The sequence below is a fragment of the Mustela putorius genome, unplaced genomic scaffold (genome assembly GCF_011764305.1).
Source record: "Mustela putorius furo isolate JIRA1106 unplaced genomic scaffold, ASM1176430v1.1 tig00000145_pilon_pilon_pilon, whole genome shotgun sequence".
Lineage (NCBI taxonomy): Eukaryota > Metazoa > Chordata > Mammalia > Carnivora > Mustelidae > Mustela > Mustela putorius.
The window spans coordinates 19,911,347-19,935,083 of NW_025421294.1; the positions used below are offsets into that span (position 1 = coordinate 19,911,347).

The following is a 23,737-nucleotide window of genomic DNA, read 5'->3' on the forward strand; positions in this document are numbered from 1 at the left end:
ACAAATCTTGGCCCACTTGTTTTTTTAAAAAAAAACCCACAAAACACAACACAACAGGCCTTCATGAAATTAAATGGTGTAATTTGTTTTGTTCTATCATATAGTTTCTTTATCTGCCAACCTTCCAGCTATTTCTTAGGGCATTCAGGGGGTTATCTCAATTTTTCATTTTACTCAAAGACAAAAATATTCTACCCCAAACTACACCACCTTAAAACTACCCCATAACTCATATCTCAAAATTAAGACCTTACAAGCCCTACTCCTTGTTAAAATTGATGGCTTTGTATCTAAGGAAAAAAGGATGAAACATTCAGATGAACAAACAAGTCTGAGACTGACCACTTGCTATGTTTTTTAAAATCATGAAGAAAGAGGAACCTCCCATTTCTTTCTCAAAACTTCATGGTGAAGCTTTCTGTCCTACTTCCACTATATCATCAACACAATGTGCAAAAGCCTAAAATAAAATAACCTCTAGTAAATAACAACCAGTCTGTGAACCGAGGAGCTTCTGAGTGGCTCCTACTAAAAAAACCTCCCCTCAATTCCTATTCAATCATGAAGCCACTCTTCTTAGGTGTATACTGTATAACTATTTTAATTTCCATTTCTATTCTTTAACTTTAGTTCTTATATAAAATGTGCAAAATGAAAGCTCATGAACCATATGGTTCAAACAAAATATGGGCACTAAAACCTAAGTTCAGTCACGAGTCTGGTTAAGAGAGGAGGTGCTATTCCATGACTTTTTTCTGCTCACTTTAAGAACATGTGTTACATGCCATACAGTTTTTTTTTTAATGTGATCAGTTGCCTTGGAGACAGAATAGCAGGAACTCTGCTCTAATTATAAGACAATTTTTAAATTACTTTTATTTTAAGATTAAGCAGCCTCATTGACAATCCAGAAACAGTCCTTGCTGACTCTGGATATACACACACACAAATCGTTGAAAGTGACTCCCCAGTTTTCAATGACAATTTGGGGAAAAAGAACATGTTCACAGCTGCAGCTGGATCCTTCTGTCCTCTTTTTCAAAAAAATCTTATTTTCCCACCACGCCATTCACCAATGGAAAGACATTTTTTCAAAATAAGGAAAGAATTTTTCAAAAGCCATCAGAACCCAGAAACAGGGATCTAGGAATTAAAATTATCGCCCCAAACATTGTTGTTACAAAAAAGGATAGGAAGCCAAATTTCCGTAGCTCATTAGAGAAGGCCTTTAAAAAGAATCCAGAAAATGAGGACTGGAACTACAATAGTATGGAGTTCAAAATGGAGGTAATTAAGGAAAGTACAGCTTGTTCAGCTTGGGAATATATTAGGTTTTCTCTTACACCAGCAGAAATAAAAATATGAGACGCTGGAGTTAATATTAAAATCGTCCTTACTGATGGAAGGTAGGGTCAGAGTGAAGGAAGAGAAGGATAAACAAAAGGTAGCAAAGACAAGTCATTTTGAATCTGGGCTCTATGGTCCAGAAGAGTTGAATGGGACTGACATTCTTCTGGGCCAGGATCATTAAATTCTAGACTTGGCTCAAAACCAGTAGACTGCACACCACTAATAAATACCAGGCAACCCACAGTGTTTGTGGCATAAAAAATATTTTTAAAATTATCTATAAATTTCTATTCTGAGAAGCAGTAGATCAAAATGATGCTGAGCCAGCCAATCAGCTACAGAGTAAAGGGCTTCCTCTGAAGAAAACTAACTTGGCAGAAACGTAGGTTTAAAGGAATGTAACACGGAGTTAATGAGATCAGGCTCTCAGTACAATTTTAATAAGGCTTCTTTCTACCCACCCCAGTTCTAAGGCGTAGTACTGAGGGGACTCCCACATAATGCCTCAGATGGATGCTTTCAGATAAAAAGGTCTATAAGTTTAACCCTTTACTCTTCTCCTCACCTAAAGCTTGGGGATGAAAATAAATATTTACTTTTTAACTATTCAGAGCTTCGGGCACACTGTAGTATTTAATATTCTCTAGTTTTCATTTTCTGAACCTTTGGCTTATAATTTATGTTACATTGAAAAACATAAGAATGTGCCTTAGTCAGTAGTACCACACGAAAATAGAAACCTTGTTCTTCCACATCTTCTATAAAGGAAGAGTGAATTAATGGTACCCTAAATATCCTGCAAAGTTATTTTGTGTACTCAACAAAAGATTAGGGCAAACCATTCCACTTCCTTATCTTGAGCAGGAGTTAACTAGTCTTCAATCTCATCTTCCCAAATATCTCCATTAACATCCACAGCATGGAACAACCTGGAACCATAAAATAAGGCATATTTGTAGGTACATGGGAAAAATTCATTATCATCTCTTTCCTTCTCTCAAAATTACTTTCTGTACTCTTCTGAAAACATTTTTGTGTATCTTTTCCTTCCTTTAATTACTACACCAGGGAAGGCTGAAATACGGCTCCCTCTGAACAAGCTGTCTTGAAGCTTACAGGAATAGCCCTTTTCAGATCCAGACCAACTCTCTAGGGCCAAGGATTAACAATAATTGGAAATGGGAATCAAAAAACTGATACTCAATGTACACAGTAAATGGAATTAAGCCAGGATTGGGGAAGTCAGGCAATCTAGAAGGGGAACTCTTCCAAATCACCATAATTCTATTACATGTGAATCACTCTACTCTCTGCTTCATTGCCCTTGAACGCTCCACTGGTATAATGTTTTAAAGCTGCCAACTTGTTTTCCTTCCCTATGTTACCTAAAATGTATGCAGTTTTCAACACTAGATTTACAATGGTTCATGGACAGAGCTTGTTTCTTCAACTTCTCTTATAATTTAGTAACACCAATGACTATAGATACTAGAGAGATGCCTCTTCACAAAGGTCATCAACGGATGCTGAAATCAGAGCCTCTGAAAAACAGGATATTCACACTGTGCCAAGAAATCACCCCAGAGATTACTTATTGACAACAGAAAAGAAAACTTATACTTACAATGGAGCCAACAACAGAACTGAGCAACATACTAATGCAGGACAGCCTGACATTATGGACCTAATGTGATTTGATATGAAGTACACATCATCCCTCAGGAAGTAGTCTTACCAAAAATGTTACTCGAAATCTATTCAAACTCAGTGCAGATCTGACTTGCAATTTATAGGAAATAGGACAAAGAAACTAAAAAAGACAACAGCAACAGACAAAACTCTAGAAAGTAAGATGTTCTCCACAGGACAAGTGGTCTGGACTCTCTCAAATGTCAACATGCCCCTCAACACATACAAAAAAAAAAGGCAGGCAAAACTCTTCTATATTAAGAGACTGAAGAGACAGAACCAAGTAAAATGTTTTGAACTTGATTATATCCTGGTTCCGTAAAACAGCTTCAAAAGATTTTTTTAGGGATAACTATGAAGTTTTAAAACACGTTTATTAAATGATAATATGCCATCGTTGTTAAATGTAAGTATTATTGTATAGAAGAATTATTCTTATCTTAGGAGACAATGATGAAGTATTTAGAGAGAAAGCACCCTATCTCCAACTTAGGATCATGTATTAGAAAAGAAATATGGCAAAATATTATCACTTGTTCATTTTGCTAGACCGTATCCTAATAATCATACTCTTTCAACTTTCACCTCTTCTGTGTGTTTGAAAATTTTCACTATAAAAACTTGAGGAGGATAAAAAAGAAAATTTCCGGACAGCATATTTTTGGTCATAAATTCACTTTCAAGAAAATGTAAGATGATATATGTGACAAAATATGTAGGAGAACTCTTTAAGCAAAGTGGCCTACAAATGAAGTACCAAAAACTGCTGCTGAGAGCAGGGGATGGTGTATACATACCGGTTAAAACACGGGGAAGCAGGATCGGTGAAATGTTTATAAGGGTTTGCTCTAGAGAGAGAACCCATGCAAATCCAGCAGAAATACTGCATACAGCCAGTACATGTCATCTTGTTACATCCATCTAGTTTCTGGTGGAAAAGACAGAAAGAGAATAGTATCAAGGCTATAAAAGCAAAAGAGAAAAGCACATGCCAACAAGACTGAGTACATACTTTCTCTAAGTCATCTCCTTTATCCCCATGCAGGGTTGAGCTATACAGGAACACACTGTAACTATTAAATGCCTTTCTCTGTTGCTTTACAAGTAAAATACAGAAAATATTTAGCATATTTAGCTATTACATACTTATAAATATTTAGCAAGTCACAACTAGATATTTCCCCCAAATCTTTTCCGATAAACAGTAGACACAAACCAAACATAGATATTATAAGCTGAACGTGTAAACTACTATTAAAATATTTGGATTTAGTATGTGTGACTTTAAACTTTTTACACAAATCTAGGTAAATACTTAGTATCAAGTACTCCACTGTAACACGGGGTTGAGGGGCACCTGGGTGGCTCAGTGGGTTAAAGCCTCTGCCTTTGGCTCGGGTCATGATCCCAGGGTCCTGGGATCAAGCCCTGCATCGGGCTCTCTGCTCAGCGGGGAGCCTGCTTCCCCCCTCCTCTCTCTCTACTTCTGATCTCTGCCTGTCAAATAAATAAATAAAATCTTTAAAAAAAAAAAAATTAAAAAAAATAACATGGGGTTGAAACACGTCTGATGTAGTTAAACAGAATGCCAGTTTCCTTAATATAGTAACTGGGGAACCACTACCAGGTCCAGTTCAGATACAATAGACTGGAATAGGAAAATCAAAACCATAGGTAAATTCCAATTTTCAAACATATTGTGATTTTGTCAAGAATCAATAGATTTAAAATGTCTATTTTGGCTTAGATTAATAGGAAAATGTCTGCATTTCCCAAGTTTATACTTCTTTTTTTTTTTTAAGATTTTTATTTATTTGTTAGAGAGAGAGAGAGATACAGAGCGCAAGCACAGGCAGACAGAGTGGCAGGCTAGAGGCAGAGGGAGAAGCAGGCTCCCTGCCGAGCAAGGAGCCCGATGGGGGACTCGATCCCAGGATGCTGGGATCATGACCCGAGCTGAAGGCAGCTGCTTAACCAACTGAGCCACCCAGGCGTCCCAATATACTTCTTAAGCAGGTGTGTTAAATTCCAGGATGAACAGTTCTAAGAAGTCAGGCTTGATTTTTTTTTTTTTTAATCATGTAAGTGAACTAAAAGTTAATTGTAGCTCTACTAGGCCTTCCTCATAACCCACCCAATTTTGTTATGGATACAATGTGAGAACAATTTTCACTCTATGAAAGCATTTTAAAAAGGTAAGTCTACCTGCATTTAAGATCAATAACAATATTTGGTAGTGAATTTGCACTGTACAAATAAGTAGGTTTAATAAATGGATTTTCTTAGTCATAAAATTAATAGGCTTCTTAAGGCAATTGTAACAAGCTCATTAAGTGTGTCTGCCAAGTCGGGCCCAAAGCTTTACCTCTATGGGAGTCCCACAGCATGGGCAGCTCTTCGAGTTCTTTTCTAGCCATTCCTTACTTTCCATCTCTTCCAGTGCCTTCTGAATCACCCTCTTACCATACCTCTGTTCCAAAAATCTTTTATTGGCCTCATCTGCTTGCAGGTACTCATTTCTCAAGTCCATTAATTTCTCTGGAAAGTGAAATGGAAAATTAACTTTTATACAACTAAGCAAAGCTGACTAAAAACCATTAAAAAATGGTCATAACCCTTGATTATTCAGTAATGCTATTACTGGAACTTTAATCAAGAGGAAATAATCCAAAGTACAGTTATATGCATGGAGATGCATATAACAAAGGCAAACAAATTAAATGTCCAAAGGAATAACCACATGGGAAAGAGCCACTTAATGGCATAATATTTAGTTATTAAAAACTTATGAGATGGCTACAACTCAATTAAAACACTCATTACAGAATCCAGAAGGAATATTTAGGTTGTAAGTAGGTAAAAATGACACAAGTACAAATGACAAAGAACATAAAAGAAAGCTCCAGCTAGAGAAGTTGGACTTGGACAAGGTATCAGAATAAGAGGTCATCTTTTTTGTTGGTTCTGACTTATTAATATTGGCACGTTTGTGCAACTAGTAGCACAGTTTAAAAATGACATAGCTAAAAGACACAAAGGTGGAAAGAGACACTGATTTTCCACAAAGTCAGCATCATTCATCATATGACAATAACAAGCCCTACCAAATAAACAAAAGCATCTTTGGCTCAAGAGCAAAGACTGTTCAGTTCTGTAAATTAAAAAAAAAAAGTCAGTGACTAAAATTTGCCACCCACAGGTACTGCCAAGTTCCTCCTGTCAACCCTTCCCCTGATATTCTTCAATCTCATGGTACTGTTCCACCGCTTAGCTCGGATGGAACGGGCAGCCATTCTCAAGGGCTTTACTTGGGGACAGAGGCTTTTGTTCACATTCTGTTAACTTAATTTTTCAACACCATTAATTGAAGACCTCTCTCAACACTGTCCTAGTTATTTTATTAGTTTACTCTCCTTGTATGAATTAGATGTCTGACTCCCTTTTTACGCTGTGGATCTTCTGTGGAAGATATCTTTGCATGGTGCACTTCCATGTTCCATCACCTCTACTTAGATGGAGCGGACATGTACCTTTTTATCCTGTCATTTTTATCGCTCTAAAAATTCAAAGCATGTTTGTGTCTCCAGATTTCTTAAGAACAAAGATTACTGCTCCAGCGTTCTCAAAATAATTGTTAGTATTTCATATACTTTATATAGTATCTAATATGTACATATATATATATATATACAGATATAGATATAGAAAGCAAGTTTTAATCTTGCTGAAGCCCCTAAGCTTCTTTGATTTCTTCCATAAATGCTATGAAACACGTGAGACGTACTTCAGCTTCTCAAGGGTAAGGTTATAGAAGTCTAAAGCAAAGACTTCTATTTTACCCTGGTGAATTCTCCACCCCATCTGACCATACCCACTACAAGACTCTGCTCTAGGCAACTGGAAGAATCTAGTTGTTCTCCTCTTAGGGTCACTTTGTTGGAGGTAATAACACTCTGCTAATGGGAACAATTAGCAACCATCCTAATAATGGCATTAATGGTTACCATTTTGCATTTTCCATAGATAAGCCCTTTGTTCTCAAACTATCCATGGTAAAGGACCAGTTTTTTCCCCCACCACTCTGTCAAAAACCAAAACTTCTGCAAAATACAATCAAATGAATTATTAGAAAAATTATAAAAAGACAAGAAACATAAGCTTTAATTTTTATTAGTTCACACATAAAATTACTGTGAAATCGCTGCAACTTTCTAGCCCTGTCTCTCCATTTCTTTATTTCTCTTGTCACAAATCAGTGTAACAAGGATATGAGCTCTGAGTAAGCACCAGATAGTTTACCTGAACCTTAAAACAACCCTATGAAATAGCTATTATCATTACCCCCTTAGTGTAAGAAGACTAAGCTATCAAAGTCCAGTAAAACTGAGGTCAGAGGCCTGATTTCTCAATCCTTATTTAGATCAGAGTTACGAACAGATTTCACCTCCTGTGCCTGCCTCAATAAATGGTGGCTTTCTGAAGCCCTGAGGGTGAAGGAAGATTCTGAGGCTTTCCTTGACCCAATGATAAAGAACTTGATGACTAATCAGACATACGTGCCATGAAAACAAGAGTGACAGCTAAGATGGTCTGCACTGGCCAAGTAGGAGCAGCATTATCCTAGGTTCCTAGACAGAAATTACCTTGCCATTCCTTCTTTGTCATGTCCCCCCTCCCCCAAGCTATCTCCATGGCTTGTTTCCTTAGTTCTTCCACGTCTTTATTGAAACCACTTTACCACTGAGGTCTTCCCCCTTTACTTCCCTAAGTAAAATCCTAAGCCACTTCCCCAACACAACATTTCATATCCTGTCCCCATTTTTTTTTTCCTCCATAGCTCTTATGACCATCTAATCTTGTTATGTTGTTTGCCTGTCTCTGCCATTAAAATTTAAGTTCCATGGGGGTATTTGGTCACTCCCGTATCTCCAGAGCCTAGCTAGGATAGTAACTGAAACAAAAAAGTATCTGTTAGACGAACACTTCCAAATAGCACGATTCAAGTGTTTAAGCTTTTTCTTGGGGCAGTGTGTGTGTGTGTGTGTGTGTGTGTGTATAAGTGTTTAAGCTTTTTCTTGGGGTGGGGTATGTGTGTGTGCGTGCAAAGGTACATGTGTGCAGAGGACAGGAGTATTGCGTTCACACAGTTACAACTCACCTGCAGTCACCTTACATGGAGAGACCCCGTGGTAAGTCAATCTGCACAAGGTACAAAAGGCAAAATTGCAACTGGAGCAGATGCCCATGGTGCAGCCAGGCTCCTGCATCACAGGCAGCTGGCAGCACGGGCGGGGGCAGTACACCACATCCGCCATCAGGTCCAAGGTGGACTGGAGGAGAAGACGGTCGTAACGGGCAAATAACTCTGTTTCCACTAGCTCTTTGACCTGAAGGGAAATAGAAAATACATAAATGTGAGGATTTCCCAACCAGTTCTGATTCTGAGGCGATCCTTAAAATGCCGGTGCTAACTAGACGCACACAAACTCAAACTCTTTTACTTCAAAACCAAACCGAATGTGGCCAAGTCTATACCCTGACTGAGATGTGGGCTACATGGGTTTACACATGTGTCAAAGCTAAATAAACTGTACACTTTAAATGGGTACATTTATGGGTTAATAAAGTTGATTTTAAAAAAAAAGGTCAAAGCGAGGATATTGTCCCTGCTTCAGTTAACCATGCCAAGGAATGTGCCCTTCAGATCTCAACCTCACACAGAGGGAGGCTAGTGATTATGCAAGGTTGATGGGATCCCAGCAGATAAAGTAAATCACCAAAATGCTTTATAATTACTTTTCTGACACTCATCCCTGCCAAGAATTGCCAAGAACTAGCCCAGGCCAGCAGAGGAAGCATTTACATTCACTTCAACAGCTGAGTAAGTTGAGGAAGATCAAGGCATTCCTGACAGATACATTGAAAGAACTTGAACCTGGCACCAAGGCCTCAGCCTGCCCAGAGGAGCCCCATCAAGGAAGTTCCTGAGAAGATGTCCCCCCTTGGTGAAAGAGAATCAGGAGGCAGCTCTCAGCAGAGTAGAGGATTACCTGACCAGGAGTGGCCACGGAAGGGCACTTGGGTTCTGGGCAGTTGAGGCACTGAACTTGGCCATCTCTGATCTGGATTTCAAAGTAGTCCTTTAGACAGGCTTTGCAGTACACATGCCTACATTCCAAGAAGTACATGCATTCACTCCCCAGCTTCTCACAGAAACAGATATTGCACAGGAACAATTTACTGTTAAAGCATTTTATCTGCTGAGCTTGATCAAAGTCCAAGATTTCCTGGATGAGACTCGACAAGGATTCCACATCCTGCACAGCTCTCTCATCCACAGCCTCCTCTTGCTCTGCATCTGATCCAGCAGCTCCTCCAAACTCTAGCTCCATGCTGGGAGAGGCCTGAGCCGTCCTTCTCTGCACCTTTTTCTGAGAACCCATCTTGAGCTCAAAAGGAGAGACAATATTCAGGTATGCTAGCGTTTCTTCCTTAAGAAACTGCATCCAAGCGAACAGGACCACGTTGCCACGGTGTTCTTCCCACAGGTTGTCTAAGTGCTTGCAGAGAGCAGAGAGCTAGGAGAGAGCACAGGAGGGTGCTGGTGAGTGTGGGAAGATGAGGATACTGTCAACTCCTCATTTCCCTTGAAATCTTTTTAACTTCTGAGTTAAGCCCTTACAATTCCTAACACGATCTTAGTGGAGCACTTCTTACACTATTCAACAATGTGAGTCACAGCAGAACACACAGTCAGAAGCTAAAAGAAGCTGAAAACGAGAGAAATGGCAAGACTACAGGTTTACGTATGAGCCACTGAAATGGAGGATCTTGTCTGTATTTGTTTTTTTTAGTATTGCTACATATCTCATGTAGGAGAATGAAATGGAACTCTAAAATGCACTACTTCTATTCTTCTGGGGTCCTTGTCCTATAGGTACCCTGCATAATGGTAAGAAGGAGAGCAGTTTAAAAATATCATCCAAGTTATTAATTCTAACTTTTTCAGTCCCATCAAAAAGTCAACTCATGGGAAAGAATCACTAACAGAATCCAACCTCAGAAGCCTCCTTAGTCAGGTTTATAAGCCGGTTTTAACTAAGCGATCTGGGCTTACACGAGATCCTGATTAACGGAGGGAGACAGACTGATATGGAACCTGGACATGATTATAAGCCCTCAACATGGTTTCACACTTCCTAAGCTAAGCAACCAAAGTTTAAACTACTTTGACTTTTCCTCTTTAAAGGTGGTTTGTTCAATTTGAAAGGGAAATATAAGAGGATTTTCCATTAGAAATGTAGAATATTAGTAAGTAGAGCTCAGAATTATAAGCAGCTTTTCTTTTTAGCCAAACACAAAAAATAAGCCTTCCAGATGCAGACAAATTGTGTAAATTTAAATAACAAATGAAAAAAGGCCACATTTTCTATTCCTTGTTCTACATGATGCCATTCACTAAACCCTCCATAGGCACAAACATAAACACTTCCTGAACTTGAAAACTTATTATGTTAAATACCATGCAAAATGTTTTTTCACATTTACATGAATATGCTTCTAAGATAAATCATACTTCTGAGAAACCTGCTGAAATGTGTAAAATGTTATTAAATACTAAAAGGGGAGCTCTGAGTGCTATTTGAGCCACCAAGTCCAATGAAGAAGACATTCTCCTTCATCTTCTTTTCTTTTCCAGCCCCTTCTCAAAAGAGGCAGCTGGAATGCACATAAATGTGAGGTGGGGGGAACTGAGAGAGGAAAAGAGTAAGAGAGACTGTGTTTTTGTACATCTAGTGGGAGAAGCATAATGGAAAATACCATGAGGCTAAATTCATTTCCCTTCTCTGTACCAACGAATCCAGGGAAAGCCAGGACCATGTGTCAACTTCTCTATCAACAGGTGAGATTCACAATCACAAGAAATCAGGGCCCAGCAGGGGCGCCTGGGTGGCTCAGTGGGATAGGCCTCTGCCTTCAACTCGGGTCGTGATTCCAGGGTCCCAGGATCGAGCCCCACATCAGGCTTTCTGCTCAGAGGGAGCCTGCTTCCCCCCTCTCCCTGCCTGCCTCTCTGCCTACTTGTGATCTCACTCTCTGTCAAATAAATAAATCTTTAAAAAAAAATCAATTAAAAAAAAGAAATCAGGGCCCAGCAAACAAGAATTGAACCAAGAAGGGATATGAGGCCAATTAAAACATCAATCATATGCACAAGAATTTATCTGATAGAGAATCCTGATGTAATTTCAGCTGTAACACATTAAATAATGAACAACTCTCCTCTCCCCACACTCCCAAAAGCCAGAAGAAAAAGTAGATGCTAGTTGGATGGAATCTGAAACTGCAACCACACACTCACTGAATCCGTCCTTGTTTCCTACCTGTGTGTACGCATGTGCACACATGCATGGATATGAAGTATCATGAGCTCTCTGGAGGAATGAGATTATCGGTATCTAAAGAATTCAGTCAACTCTCTGTGATCTAAATGTCAAACAGCCTTGATATTCTTGGGCAAATTATCCACTGTCTTGCATATATTGCCTCTGCCACAGATATCAGGATGTTAGGTAATATCCTTTTTTTATTCGACATGTATTACCCTTTTTTAAAACAGTTTTAAAATCATAAGCTCAATTTTACAAAAGCATTCTCATCTGAAAGATTAGACTAGTCCGTGGGGTGGAATGAAAACTCCATGGATCAAAAGAGAGAAACTGACAAGCTGTTCCTTGAGGTCAAGTAATTCTGACAGCTTTTGTCTCAATATACATCAGCCTATCAATCTTCATCACGAGTTCTAGAAAAGTAGCTGCTATTGATCCATTATCTATCCAGAGTACTTTATATTAGCTTCCAGTCCTATTTACATCTCAATCAAGAGCCAAGGTTGTTACTAGGAAAGGATATGTAAGCCTGAGGAAATGAAGATTTCACAATACGAGGTTCATGAGAAAGGAGATGTAGGAATCATACACATTTCTACTTGCGTGCATTTATATCCATGGCAGACCAGTCAACAAATATCTGTTATTAATACACAGATCTCTAAAAATAAAAGCACTTACTATGTTTACTTAGGAAATGTGTTTATTCTAAGTACATCAGCTCAATTTTAGTCCTCCTAATTACAGTTAAATCTTTTATTTAAGGACTGGATAAAAGTAAAGTAATACCAACATCTAAGGAAAAGGAGGAGGACCCTATTGTCTCTATTACAATGCAGATTAAATGCGTAAATAGCAAGATACAGAAAAATATATATGTACTTGATTAAAAATTATTCTTACTGCAATTCAAAATGATTAGTCATCCTAATCATTGCCATTCCTTTCTAATACCCAACATTTTCAATTCATTAACATTAGGATTCATGAAGTCAAGGGGAAAAAATTACAAAATCAAAGCCATTTGTTCTTCATGCACTGAATCAAGATCATCAAGGTAGTCTTCAATTAAAGATGTTTTTTTAAGTTTCTAAAAATGGATAGGAGAAATTAAGTTTCGGGTCTAACCTGAGTTGGTGACAGCCATTTGCCACTAAGTGTGAATGAAGGTGGGGAGGAGGATGGATAATCTGGTGGCAGTTCAAAGTTCAGCACAAGTGGAGGCAGAAAGCAAATGGTGTATTCAAAGCCACCATTCTGGAGACACTCATTTGAATTGCCTGAACCAAAAACAAAGATTAGAAAGAATCAGTTGGTCAACACTTGAGTGTCCATCACTGTTGAGCGGTGCTCAAGAAAGACTAATGCTTTAGCTGAGGGGATAAAGACCCTCCCCCAAAGCATTTTCTATCGTAGCCACCACCTTAAAAAAAAAAATCTTGTAAGCCCTTGAGAAATCTACTAAGCACCATGAAATTTCTAATGAAGGCACATAACTTATTATCGCATATACTTTTGAGTACAAATTCCTAACACTAACTGAAAGCAAGTAATATACAATGTTTTCTTTTGTTGTTGTTTTACAGTAGATGATTACAGACACCATCTAGAGAAAAGGATGTTTATTTCTATTAAGAGCCATGACCTACTTAGAGCAGCACGTGCCAACTATCCATGAATCATAGCTAGGAGAATTTATGCCAATACAATGATCTCAGGCTCGAGGGCAAGATACAGCACACAACACTCTCACAATCAAAGTTTCATTTTAAATTATCACACTTACTTTCTTTACTCAATGCCTTTATAGTAGAAACTTTTTGAGAAAGTGTGCACCAAAGTCTTCTGTGAACGTTTCTATCAAAAGCAGCAGTTTTTTGTTTTTTTCTGAAGCAAAAGGTCACAGAGTAACAGCATATATCACAGGTTTATGGTAGTTGAAATGATTCTGGAAACCAAATAATATTAACAACCACCACGGTATTTTAAAGCTTTCCACGCATTTTCACATACATTATGTCTTTTTCTCTTTTATTATCCCTATTTAACAGCCAATGACTCATAGCTGATAAACTGCTAGCTAGACGATTAGAACACACGAAATATGTAGGATAATATCCCAATTCAGTGGTCAAAAGGCGAATCAAATTGAGAACTATTTACCCTCTGTCCAATTTTCAATTAAAAGAGAAACATGCGTTCAATCTGTAATACTATCATTTACTACTAATGCCTGTGAACACAAGATGTCAAATAATTTAGGGTACACTAAGAAACTGAGAATAACCTTTATTTAGAAAAATCTGTTTAAGAGAATATTATTAACTAACCGCTCACAAATATCTTGAAATTTTGTGGCAAGTCCAAATAGATCCTGGTTTCTCCACCTTGGACAGACTCTGCTTTTCTAAATTCATCTCCATCATAAATACTCGCCAGGGCCAGCAATTCATCCTCCTGAGCTTCTCGATCTTCTGACGACATTTAATTTTCTGAGAAGCTGAAGACAATTATTCCAATTAGTTAAGAATAGAAAAGGCACAGAGTTTGGCACCAAAGAAAAAAAAAGTAAAGTTCCTCACAAACAACTGCAAAGAATCAATATTCTCACTTTTCTGCTCAACTAGAAATGATAAGAGATATCTAATACCCTAGTAACTTTGCAATAATAACAGCTTTTCTTTTTTAAACAGTGTATTTTTTTCTGAGATTTTATTTATTTATTTGACAGAGAGAGACACAGCAAGAGAGGGAACACAAGCAGGGGGAATGGGAGAGGGAGAAGCAGGATCCCTGCTGAGCAGGTAACCCGATTCGGGGCTCGATCCCAGGACCCTGGGATCATGACGAGAGCTGAGGGCAGCCCCTTAATGACTGAGCCACCCAGATGCCTCAATAATAACAGCTTTTTCAAAAATGATGGTTGTGGTGCTTCTTTTTTTTTTTAAGATTTATTTATTTATTTATTTATTTGACAGAGAGGGAAATCACAAGTAGGTAGAGAGGCAGGCAGATAGAGAGGGAGAAGCAGGCTCCCTACTGAGCAGAAAGCCTGATGTGGGGCTCAATCCCAGGACCCTGGGATCATGACCTGAGACGAAGGCAGAGGCTTAACCCACTGAAGCTTCCAGGAGCCCCAGCTGTGGTGCTTCTAATTGCCGACTTCATCAGCTATAGGTATCACTGATTTAGGGGGGAAAAAGCATGAATTAAAAAAAAAATTTTTAAAAAGGACAAATCATTAGGGCACCTGGGTGGCACAGTTGGTTAAGCTTCTGATTCTTTGTTTTGGGTCAGGTAGTGATCCCAGGATTGTGGGACTGAGCCCCGCATCAGGTCCAACGTCAGGGTGGAGTCAGCTTGAGTTTCTCCCTCCCTCACCCTCTGCCCCTCCTGCTCAAGCTCTCTCTCTAAAATAAATCTTAAAAAAAAAAAAGAACAAATCACAAATTATTTTGACTTGCCACCCAAAACAAGCAAAGTGCCTTGCTCACAGAAAGATTAAAGTATATGTGATACACTTCCTAAAAATCAATAAATTTTTTTTTTTTTAATGCATAGAAATCTCTAGGGCAGGTTTTCTCAACCTCAGTACTACTGACACTTTGGAACAAGTAATTCTTTGTGGTGGGAGGCTGTCCTGTGCCCTACAGGATGTACCAACATCCCTGGCTTCAACCTACTAGATGCCAACAGCATACCTCCCCCTCAACATAGCCAAATGTGCCCCCCCACAGGGGTGCAGCAGAGGGACTGCTCCCAGTTGAGAACACTCTGTTCTCAAGAATGTTACAGAGACAGATACTATAGGAGAGGTTAGATAACTTAGAGGCCAGCAAAGGAACACTAAATTTTTCAAGTACAACACTCTGTCACAACAATTATAAAATTCACCATTATTTTAGGCAAAACTAAGAATGAAAATACACTACAATTACAATGTAAAATCAAGGCTTTTCAAGTGCATCAGCTGAAAGATGCACAGTTTCAGGTAATGTATATGTGGAAAAATGTGTAATGAGAATCTAAGGAAATTACTTTATTAAGGCAACAATAAAAAATTACCATTCCATCAATTAAAATGTTGGACTATAACTGGATTTGCAAATATGCACCCTCTCAACTAAAAACAAAATTTTAATTGAAATGTACACAACCAAAAAATTAGGACATTATAAAAAGTAACACTACAAAACCTGAACAAGTTCATTTAAAATGACTCTGTTTTCAAAAAATATTTTTTTGCCAGATGATGATCTCGGTTCTGCTTAAGCAGCATCCCTACCCCAAACAGAATAACAGTGACATGTTCCAGTTGAGGTGAGTTGGTACCTGTTGATAACAACCAGAAGAAAAGGATATTAGCAATGCAGCCTGTTTTCAGTTCAGAATTTGGAATTTATGCAAATCCCATTTATCCTCCAGAAGGTGGAGATGTGACTGTTGAAGTTGGATAAAAGGCCAAGATCTGGAACTCATACTAGATATACCATAGAAATCCTGCCATCTGCAGAAAAAAAAAAATACAAAAGATGGTGTTAAGACACTCTCCAAATTTAAATTCTGAATTTCTGTTATTACCATTTAAGTCAAACACATCCTAACATAGTTGATGCCAATCTACAGCTGCATATTACTTTCCCTAGGAGAGCCTAACTGAGCCAAGTGGTTAAAGGGGTATTTGCATGTCCCCAGGGAGGAGACAAGCCTTATCTGACTGCCTTCAGCCCTGGGAGGAGCCAAGGTGGACTACCAAGGTCACACGTGACAGGAGCGCACTAAGTCCCATAACAAGCATCTAAACATCCTCTTGGGTTTTTGTTTTTGTTTCTTCTTTCCTCTTCAGCTTCTCCTCTTCTTCATTTCCTATCCCCCTCCAGTTTTTCCTCTCACCTACTAATGAATTACTCCTGCTAGGGACATTCAACATTAGGTCAATTTAACCATGACAGCAAGATATTTAAAACAAAACAACAAAAGCGTGCACATGCATGCACACATACACACTTTTAAGTTCAATTCTGGAAATTTGAGAGCCAGACTTCTTAACTACGAGTAAGGGGGAAGGAGAGGGTCGTTACAGAGAAACCTAAGAACACCATGAAGTTATGTGCAAAAATATTATATGAAGCAGAATTTTTAAACCAGATTCTCAGATGTGACTCCCAAATAAGAATGAAATTCAGAAATCAATTTGCATTTATTGAGCACCTTCTTTATGTTGTATTACATCCTTTCTCACTATCTTATTTAATCTTAAACAATTTTACCAGACATAGTGCGTGGGGATAACATAATTACGTTTCTGTTTGAACATTTATAAATAAGGTGAAAGATGAATTTATAATGATTCTGGTTTTAGGTTAGTGTTCTCCAGCTTGTCTGCACATTAGAATCACCTGGAGAACTGTGTTCTCTCAATAACCAGGCCATATTCTACAGCAATTAAATCAGCATTAGTAGTTATCCAACCTCTCCAGGTGATGAAGTGCAGCTAGGACTGAGAAGCTCTACTCCAAACACTGGCTCCCATAAACAGCTCCCAATAACCTATCCCACCTGACCCCACCATCTAAAGCTGCCACCTGGTCCCAGTCCCTTAACTCACAAGGCAGACCCACAGTTTCATTTTATCCACTCAGCTCTCAAGAGCCACGTCCAAAGTCCCTATTCTATGTAAAAATGTTCCAATTACATGTTAAGTCTTTAAAGATCCAGACAACATTTTTTTACTCTAACTTTCCCACATTACCACATCAACCCTTGGCACTATCGTAGTTTCTGAACTTGTATCATCAGACTGCATTAGCTCCTTAAGGGCAAATATCAGATCTTTTCCATCTGTGTGTTGTCCTCGCCATCTAGTAGTGCCCTGTGTCTGGCACTGGGGGAAAAAGTGTAACTGAACGGGTGTGAGATGCAGTGTGGTGAAACTGGGGACCAGAACCTTAAGGTTGAATGACCGCTCTGTCACATCCCACTCGTAGCAGGATTCACAATAACACCAAGAAAGTAACACTGGGCTCTTAAGCGTGTATCAGGCGTTGTGCTAAGCCCTTTAAATGCATTACCTCCTGTTAGATTCCCACAACTCCATGAAACAAGTCCTCTTACGGCTTCCATTACACAAATGAGAAAAATGACCGTTTAAGTCCCTTTAGGGCCCAAGGTCACACCGCTAGTAGATAACTAAATCTGGGTTCAGACCACTCTGTTTCTTCATCTGGAACCCAGCAACTAGAATAAACCCCTGCGCCATCCGATGAGAGATGAACAGCAAGTTTAATATTAGCCTTGGCAACTACACCATGGAGGGAAGCCCTCCTCCGCCGGGTTTCCCTTCGGCCTGGGAAAATCCTACTCATTCTCCCAGGCCACACGGTGCAAACTGCAAAGCTGGGGTCAGCCCTGGCTCCGGAATCAGCACGCCGCCAAGGCACCACCAGGCGTGCTGAGTCGTTGTCTGTGCGACTCACCTACAACCAGGGAGCAAGCCCCAGCCTCGCCGCCGGCCCTAGCCCTTGGACACGGAGGGCGCTGTACGAACGTGGGAGGTGGGAGCCGGTCCCAGGCGTCCCCAACCAGCAGGGCCTGGACCTTCCCCTACCTCTTCGGAGCGCCCGGGGGTGGGTGGGATGTCAGCCGGCCCCGGCTGGGGACGCCCCGTCCGGGATTTCGGGGGCTCGGGCCCACTGTGCAGTCCCGGCCCGGCCGCTCTTCTCGGCCTCACGCGCCCGGAGCGCGGTCCACACCGTACGTTCCGGCCACCCCGCCGTTCCGGGCCCGAAAGTTCCGCCCTCCGCCCTAGCCCTGGTCTCCTCACCACCACCGCCGCGCCGGCCTACAGACGCCCGGCTCAACCAGCGCTCGGCACCGCCTCTTCCGTGTTTGGAGCTGTCAGCTGAGCCCGGCGGATCCGGCTGGGGCGGCCCGGCGAGGGGAGGGCTTTGCGCAGCCGCCATGACCGCCCCGGGCCCTCGGCCGCCCCCTGAAGGCTAACGGCGGCGCTGCCGGCGCGATCTGCGTCACCACCTCCGCATCCCCGCCTGGAAATTAAGTGTGCTTCTGGACGAGTTGACATATATACAGATTTTGTGCCCCGGGGGCTTCTTGCCGTAGTTCTGGGATGGGCCCGGGAATTAAAATTTTTGCCAGTCCCAAGAGGTGAACGAAAGGCAGTGGTCTATCCAAAACAGACACTCCAGTAACAATCCCACACCTGCTCCTTCAGGTAGACTAAGCAAGTCTCCCGCATCCCAATTTCTTTCTCAGAGATGCTGCCCATCTTTATGGTACCTCCTCCATGAAAGCATTTACTCATTGTTCATATTATAACAGTAATAACTACCACGTTTATGGAACGGTTAGGATGCTTCAAGGACTTTGCTAAGGGCTTTATGTACATTTTCTCTTTATCTTCACCGTAACCTCGAGATTTTAGGTACTATTTGTTATTTCCACTTTATTAATGAGGAAATTGAAACCTAGGGATGTTCAGGAACTTACCAAAGGGTACATGATTATTGAGAGGCAGAGCGGGAATTAAAATTGCATGCCCTCTACCCTACATCGTATGTATAAATTAACTCAAAATGGATCAAAGACCTAAATGTAAGAGCTAAAACTGTTAAACTCTTAGAAGAAAATGTGGGAGTAAATCTTCATGAATCTGGATTAGGCAACAGTTTCTTAGATAAGAAACCAAAAGCACAAGCAAAATAAAAAGAAATAGATAAATTGAACTCAACACAATTCAAAACGTTTTGTGCTTCAAATGCACTATCAAGAAAGTGAAAAGACAACCTACGGAATAGGAATATTTGCAAATCATTTATCTAATATTCAGGATATATAAAGAACTCCTGTAACTCAACAATAAAAAAAAAGATTTAAAAATCCCAACTTTAAATGTTTTTAAGTTTTAGACTTGTTGTAGCATGGGCAAAGGCTCTGAATAAACATTTCTCCAAAGAAGATATACAAATGGTCCAGAAGCACATGAAAAGACACTCAACATCATTAGCCATCAGGGAAAAGCACATCAAAACCACAAGGAGAAACCACCCTCACTAGGATGGCTATAATAAAAAGACAGATAATAACAAGTATTGATGAGACTGGGAGAAATTGGAACACTCATACATTTCTGGGAACATAAAATGGTGTAGCTGCTCTAGAACACAGTTTGACAGTTCCTCAAAAGGTTAAACATAGAGTTGCAGTAAGACACAGCAATTCTACTCCTAGGTGTATACCCAAGAGAGCTGAAAACTGCTCTTGGTCTAATGCTCTCCTATAGCCATCTTGAAATTCTTAATTTTCCAACAGGAAGCTCTCCATTTTCATTTTGCACTGGGTTCCACAAATTATATAGCTCATCCTGCACCCAGGAGAGAAGAAAACCAAGTGGGTGAATCAGGGCATTGAAGGTGCTTACATGACTTCCACAGAGGAAAAACTTTTGAGATTTAAATAATCACTCCTAATTTTCTGTACTGTCATAGATCATACCCAAACCAGAAACATATTCCTTAAAGACACAAAGATGGAGGAAGAATCTCTGAAGCCATTCACTAATATCATTATTCATGTTAGGCCAAGGAAGTAAAACCAAAAGCAAAATGTATGGCAAACTTACCTCTGAGAGTTCACAGATGAGACCATGAATCCTGCCAGCAACCTCCCAGATGCAAGAAGTGAGGGAGCCTAAGAACCAGCTCGGGAAATTCTCACAAATTGGAGCAGGAGGTGAATTATGACATCACATCATGACATCATGCCAGAGGTCACAGGACGGAGGGACTAGAAAAGAGAATGTCAAAGCAGTGTTAATAATGTGGACTAAATATTTAGAGTCCAGTGTTGAGGTGAGGAATGGATAAAGAGCGTTTTCCAATCAATTTTGGTTTTAGACTCCATAAAAATAAGAGACTTTTGTGTCTTTTGTTTTATGTGCCTGTAGAGTTTTTTAAATTGAGCTTTCCCCGTGTGCCTAGCCTTCCACTGTGCTAAGCATTATCATGCATTATTTCATTTATTTACTTCCTTTAGGGTTTTTTTTTTTTTTAAGATTTATTTCTTTCTTTGAGAGAGAGAGAGCACAGAAGCGCACGCGTGAGTGGGGGGAGGTGCAGATGGAGAGAATCTTCAAGCAGACTCCCCACTGAGAGCAGAGCCCAAGATGGGGCTCAAACTCACAACCTTGAGATCATGACCTAAGCTGAAACCAAGAGTCAGATGCTCAACTGACTGAGCCACCCAGGCACTCCATGCATTATTGCATTTAAATACCCAGGATCTCAGAACGGAGGCAATTTTGTTTCCCCATTTTATAGTTAAGGAAATTGGGGCACTAATGGGTGAAGTTATCTGACCGATGTCTGTCATACGGTGGGGAAATACAGGATTAGGACCAGCTCCTCCAAGGTTCGACACTCTCCTGTAGACTCTAAAAGAATTGCGTTTGTTGTAGCAGAAATACAGAGAGAACAAAATCGTTCTTCCCTTAAGAATTAAAGGGGAGGGGCGCCTGGGTGGTTCAGTGTGTTAAGCATCTGCCTGGCTGCCTTCGGCCCAGGTCATGATCCTGGAGTCCTGGAATTGAGCCCCATGTTGGGCTCCATGCGGCAGGGAGTCTGCTTCCCCCCCTCTCCTTTTTTTTTTTTTTTTTTAAGATTTTATTTATTCATTTGACAGCAATCACAAGTAGGCAGAGAGAGAGGAGGAAACAGGCTCCCCTCTGAGCAGAAAGCCAAATGCGGGGCTCCATCCCAGGACTCTGAGATCATGACCTGAGCCTAAGGCAGAGGCTTAACCCGCTGAGCCACCCAGGCACCCCTCCCCTTCTTCTTCTGATCCTCCCCCCAATCATGCTCTCTCTCTTAAATTAAAAAAAAAAAAAAAAAGAATTAAGGGGGAAAACCCTAAGGAAGTCAGCAATAGATTTTATGACTTTAGATTAGGTAAGAATGAGAATAGAGAGAAAAAGAAAGAGACTTACCTCCATCGCCTGTCCCCAAGCACAGAAGATGATGGAGCTGCAGGCTAGAAGAGGATGGGATGTGTGACCTAGAACAGAGGTCAGCACTCTGTCCTGCATGGCTGGACCATCGAGTAGAGAAGCAGGAGTGAGTCCGAATATGCTGGTGACTGGAAGGACGAGAAGGCTTCCATCAGTGCCTGTACCTCTCCCCATCCATCACTGGGGCATCCAGTGGTTGCTCCAGAGACTTTGCTGAGCTCTTCCCACCTGCCTGGTGTTAACAGTCACCTCTTCAATGGCTACCATTCCTGAGCAGCCCTGAAACAAGCCTTAACAACAGATGGGTAGCAGTGTAGAAGGAAAGACCCTGCCCCAACTCTGGGATAGGTCTGGATGGTGGTGAGCTCCACTGTAAGACAGGGGTATCACTGGATTCCTACTAGCATCTTGTCATTGTGTGTTCCCTCACCATGTAGATCTTAAATGGTTTCTTTCTTTTTTTTTTTTTTTAAGATTTATTTATTTGACAGAGAGAGAGAGAGATCGCAAGTAGACAGAGAGGCAGGCAGAGAGAGAGGGGGAAGCAGGCTCCCTGCTGAGCAGAGAGCCCAATGTGGGGCTTGATCTCGGGACCCTGAGACCATGACCTGAGCCGAAAGCAGAGGCTTAGCCCACTGAGCCACCCAGATGCCCCTCCTAAAAGGTTTCCAGTCATCACATGGGAATCTGAAACATTGGTTTTTCTTTCAAATAGGGGATTCAGGGTAAAAAACAAATGAGGAACCACTACCTTAAAAGCACAATTATAAATAACTAAACTTTAAAGGGCTACCCACATACCAGGCCTTGCTCTAAATGCTGTGTACTGACTACGCCAAACTTTACAGAACTTGAAAACATAATTACCAGCATCATTATCATTCCTGTTTTAAAACTAAGGAAACTAGGGAGCCTGGGTGGCTGCCTTTAGCTCAGATCGTGATCCCAGGGTGCTGGGATTGAGCCCTGCATCAGTCTCCCTGCTTGGCAGGAAGCCTGCTTCCCCTTCTCCCCTTCCCTCTGCTTGTGTTCCTGCCCTTGCTGTGTCTCTCTCTGGCAAATAAAAATAATCTCTTCAAAAAAAATTAAAAAATAAAACTAAGGAAACTGATGACAGAGAAGTGAAGTGACTTTTCACTGTCACACAAATGCTTTGGATCCAAGCAACTGCAGACTTGAGCCCACATCCTTAACCCCATTGCTATGCTCAGATCAAGTTAACGCTTTGCTTAAGGAAAATGATTAATTGGGTGTGTAAGGAGAAACGGATCACCTGTGTGACCAGCTTCCCTGGTCAAGGCAGCTCCAACAATACCTCAGGTCATCCCAGGGTTATATAAAAACAGATTCTTAAAGAGACTTGAGGTGGCTGACAGCATAAAATGTTTTCTGTGCTTCTGATGCAAGGTAAAATGTGATTTACAATAATAGGCACAGAATGATCATGTTTATACTTGCAACCTGGCATTTTATTATTATTCCCCTGAATAACAGGGAAAAGAGTTTTGTAACCCCAAGGTAACACGGCTCTGTAAGAAGGAAAAGGGGTAAGATTTAGCAGCAGCTGCCATCATAAATCAGTGTGTGGTTGTTTCTCTCAGAGCTCCAGGCTCAACTCCTGGCTGTCATAAACTTATAAAGGGAAGCCCCATGAGAATTTATGTAATGACGGGAAGACTCATTTTCCTTCCTGCAAGAACCTTTCTGAAGCAACGCAAGAATTAGGTTGATTAGATTCTATGTGAAGAAAGAGAACCAAACCAGTGGTTGAGAGGAAAGAAAAATGTGGGTCAACTTCAGCTACTTCCCTTGCAAAAAAACAAAAAAACAAACAAAAAAACAAACAAAAAAAACAAAAACAACTTGTAAATAAAGAAGAACATGCTAAATTCCACCAGATAAATGATTGGATGACCAAATAAGTTAATGAATGAGTGTGAGCCAGGTTTCCCCAAGGGTGGTTCTGTCAGTGTGAGAACAGTTCGATCCTGGAGTCACCCAGAAATGCTGAATACATAACAAGGCCAATCAACACAGTCAGCTTCTGAATATTCATGTACAGATGATGCTTCCAGTCAATGTGTTTGATTTTTGTGTTCGCTGATAGATTTTCAAATTCACAGTGTAAATCAAAATTCTAAAGAAGAAGGAAAAGGAGGAGGAGGAAGAGAAGGAGAAGGAGAGGAAGGAGGAAGAGGAGGAAAGAAAACAGAAAAACAGAAGAGAAACTCGTGTTGAGAGTATATACTACTTCTGAGTAGGATGGCCTGGTGAAAATATACTAAAA

At 40.5% G+C, this 23,737-nt stretch overlaps 1 protein-coding gene across 9 annotated transcripts; it reads right to left on the reverse strand.

The window, feature by feature from the left end:
* Positions 1 to 850: 850 nt before the first annotated feature.
* RNF14 (ring finger protein 14) lies at positions 851 to 20,150 on the reverse strand. Of its 9 annotated transcripts, none has more exons than XM_004744732.3 (9): positions 20,068 to 20,150; positions 15,762 to 15,936; positions 13,760 to 13,929; positions 12,558 to 12,709; positions 9,090 to 9,617; positions 8,198 to 8,426; positions 5,405 to 5,577; positions 3,837 to 3,967; positions 851 to 2,279 (listed from the first exon to the last, which is right to left on the reverse strand). In XM_004744732.3, the coding sequence occupies exons 3-9, from the start codon at positions 13,911 to 13,913 to the stop codon at positions 2,222 to 2,224; spliced, it is 1,425 nt and encodes a 474-aa protein (XP_004744789.1). In that variant the 5' UTR covers positions 13,914 to 13,929; positions 15,762 to 15,936; positions 20,068 to 20,150; the 3' UTR covers positions 851 to 2,221. The 9 variants fall into 9 exon arrangements, with proteins under 9 accessions (XP_004744789.1, XP_004744788.1, XP_004744787.1 ...); XM_004744731.3 differs by lacking the exon at positions 20,068 to 20,150 and adding an exon at positions 18,253 to 18,388; XM_004744730.3 differs by lacking the exon at positions 20,068 to 20,150 and adding an exon at positions 18,037 to 18,246.
* Between the last annotated feature and the right edge of the window lie 3,587 nt (positions 20,151 to 23,737).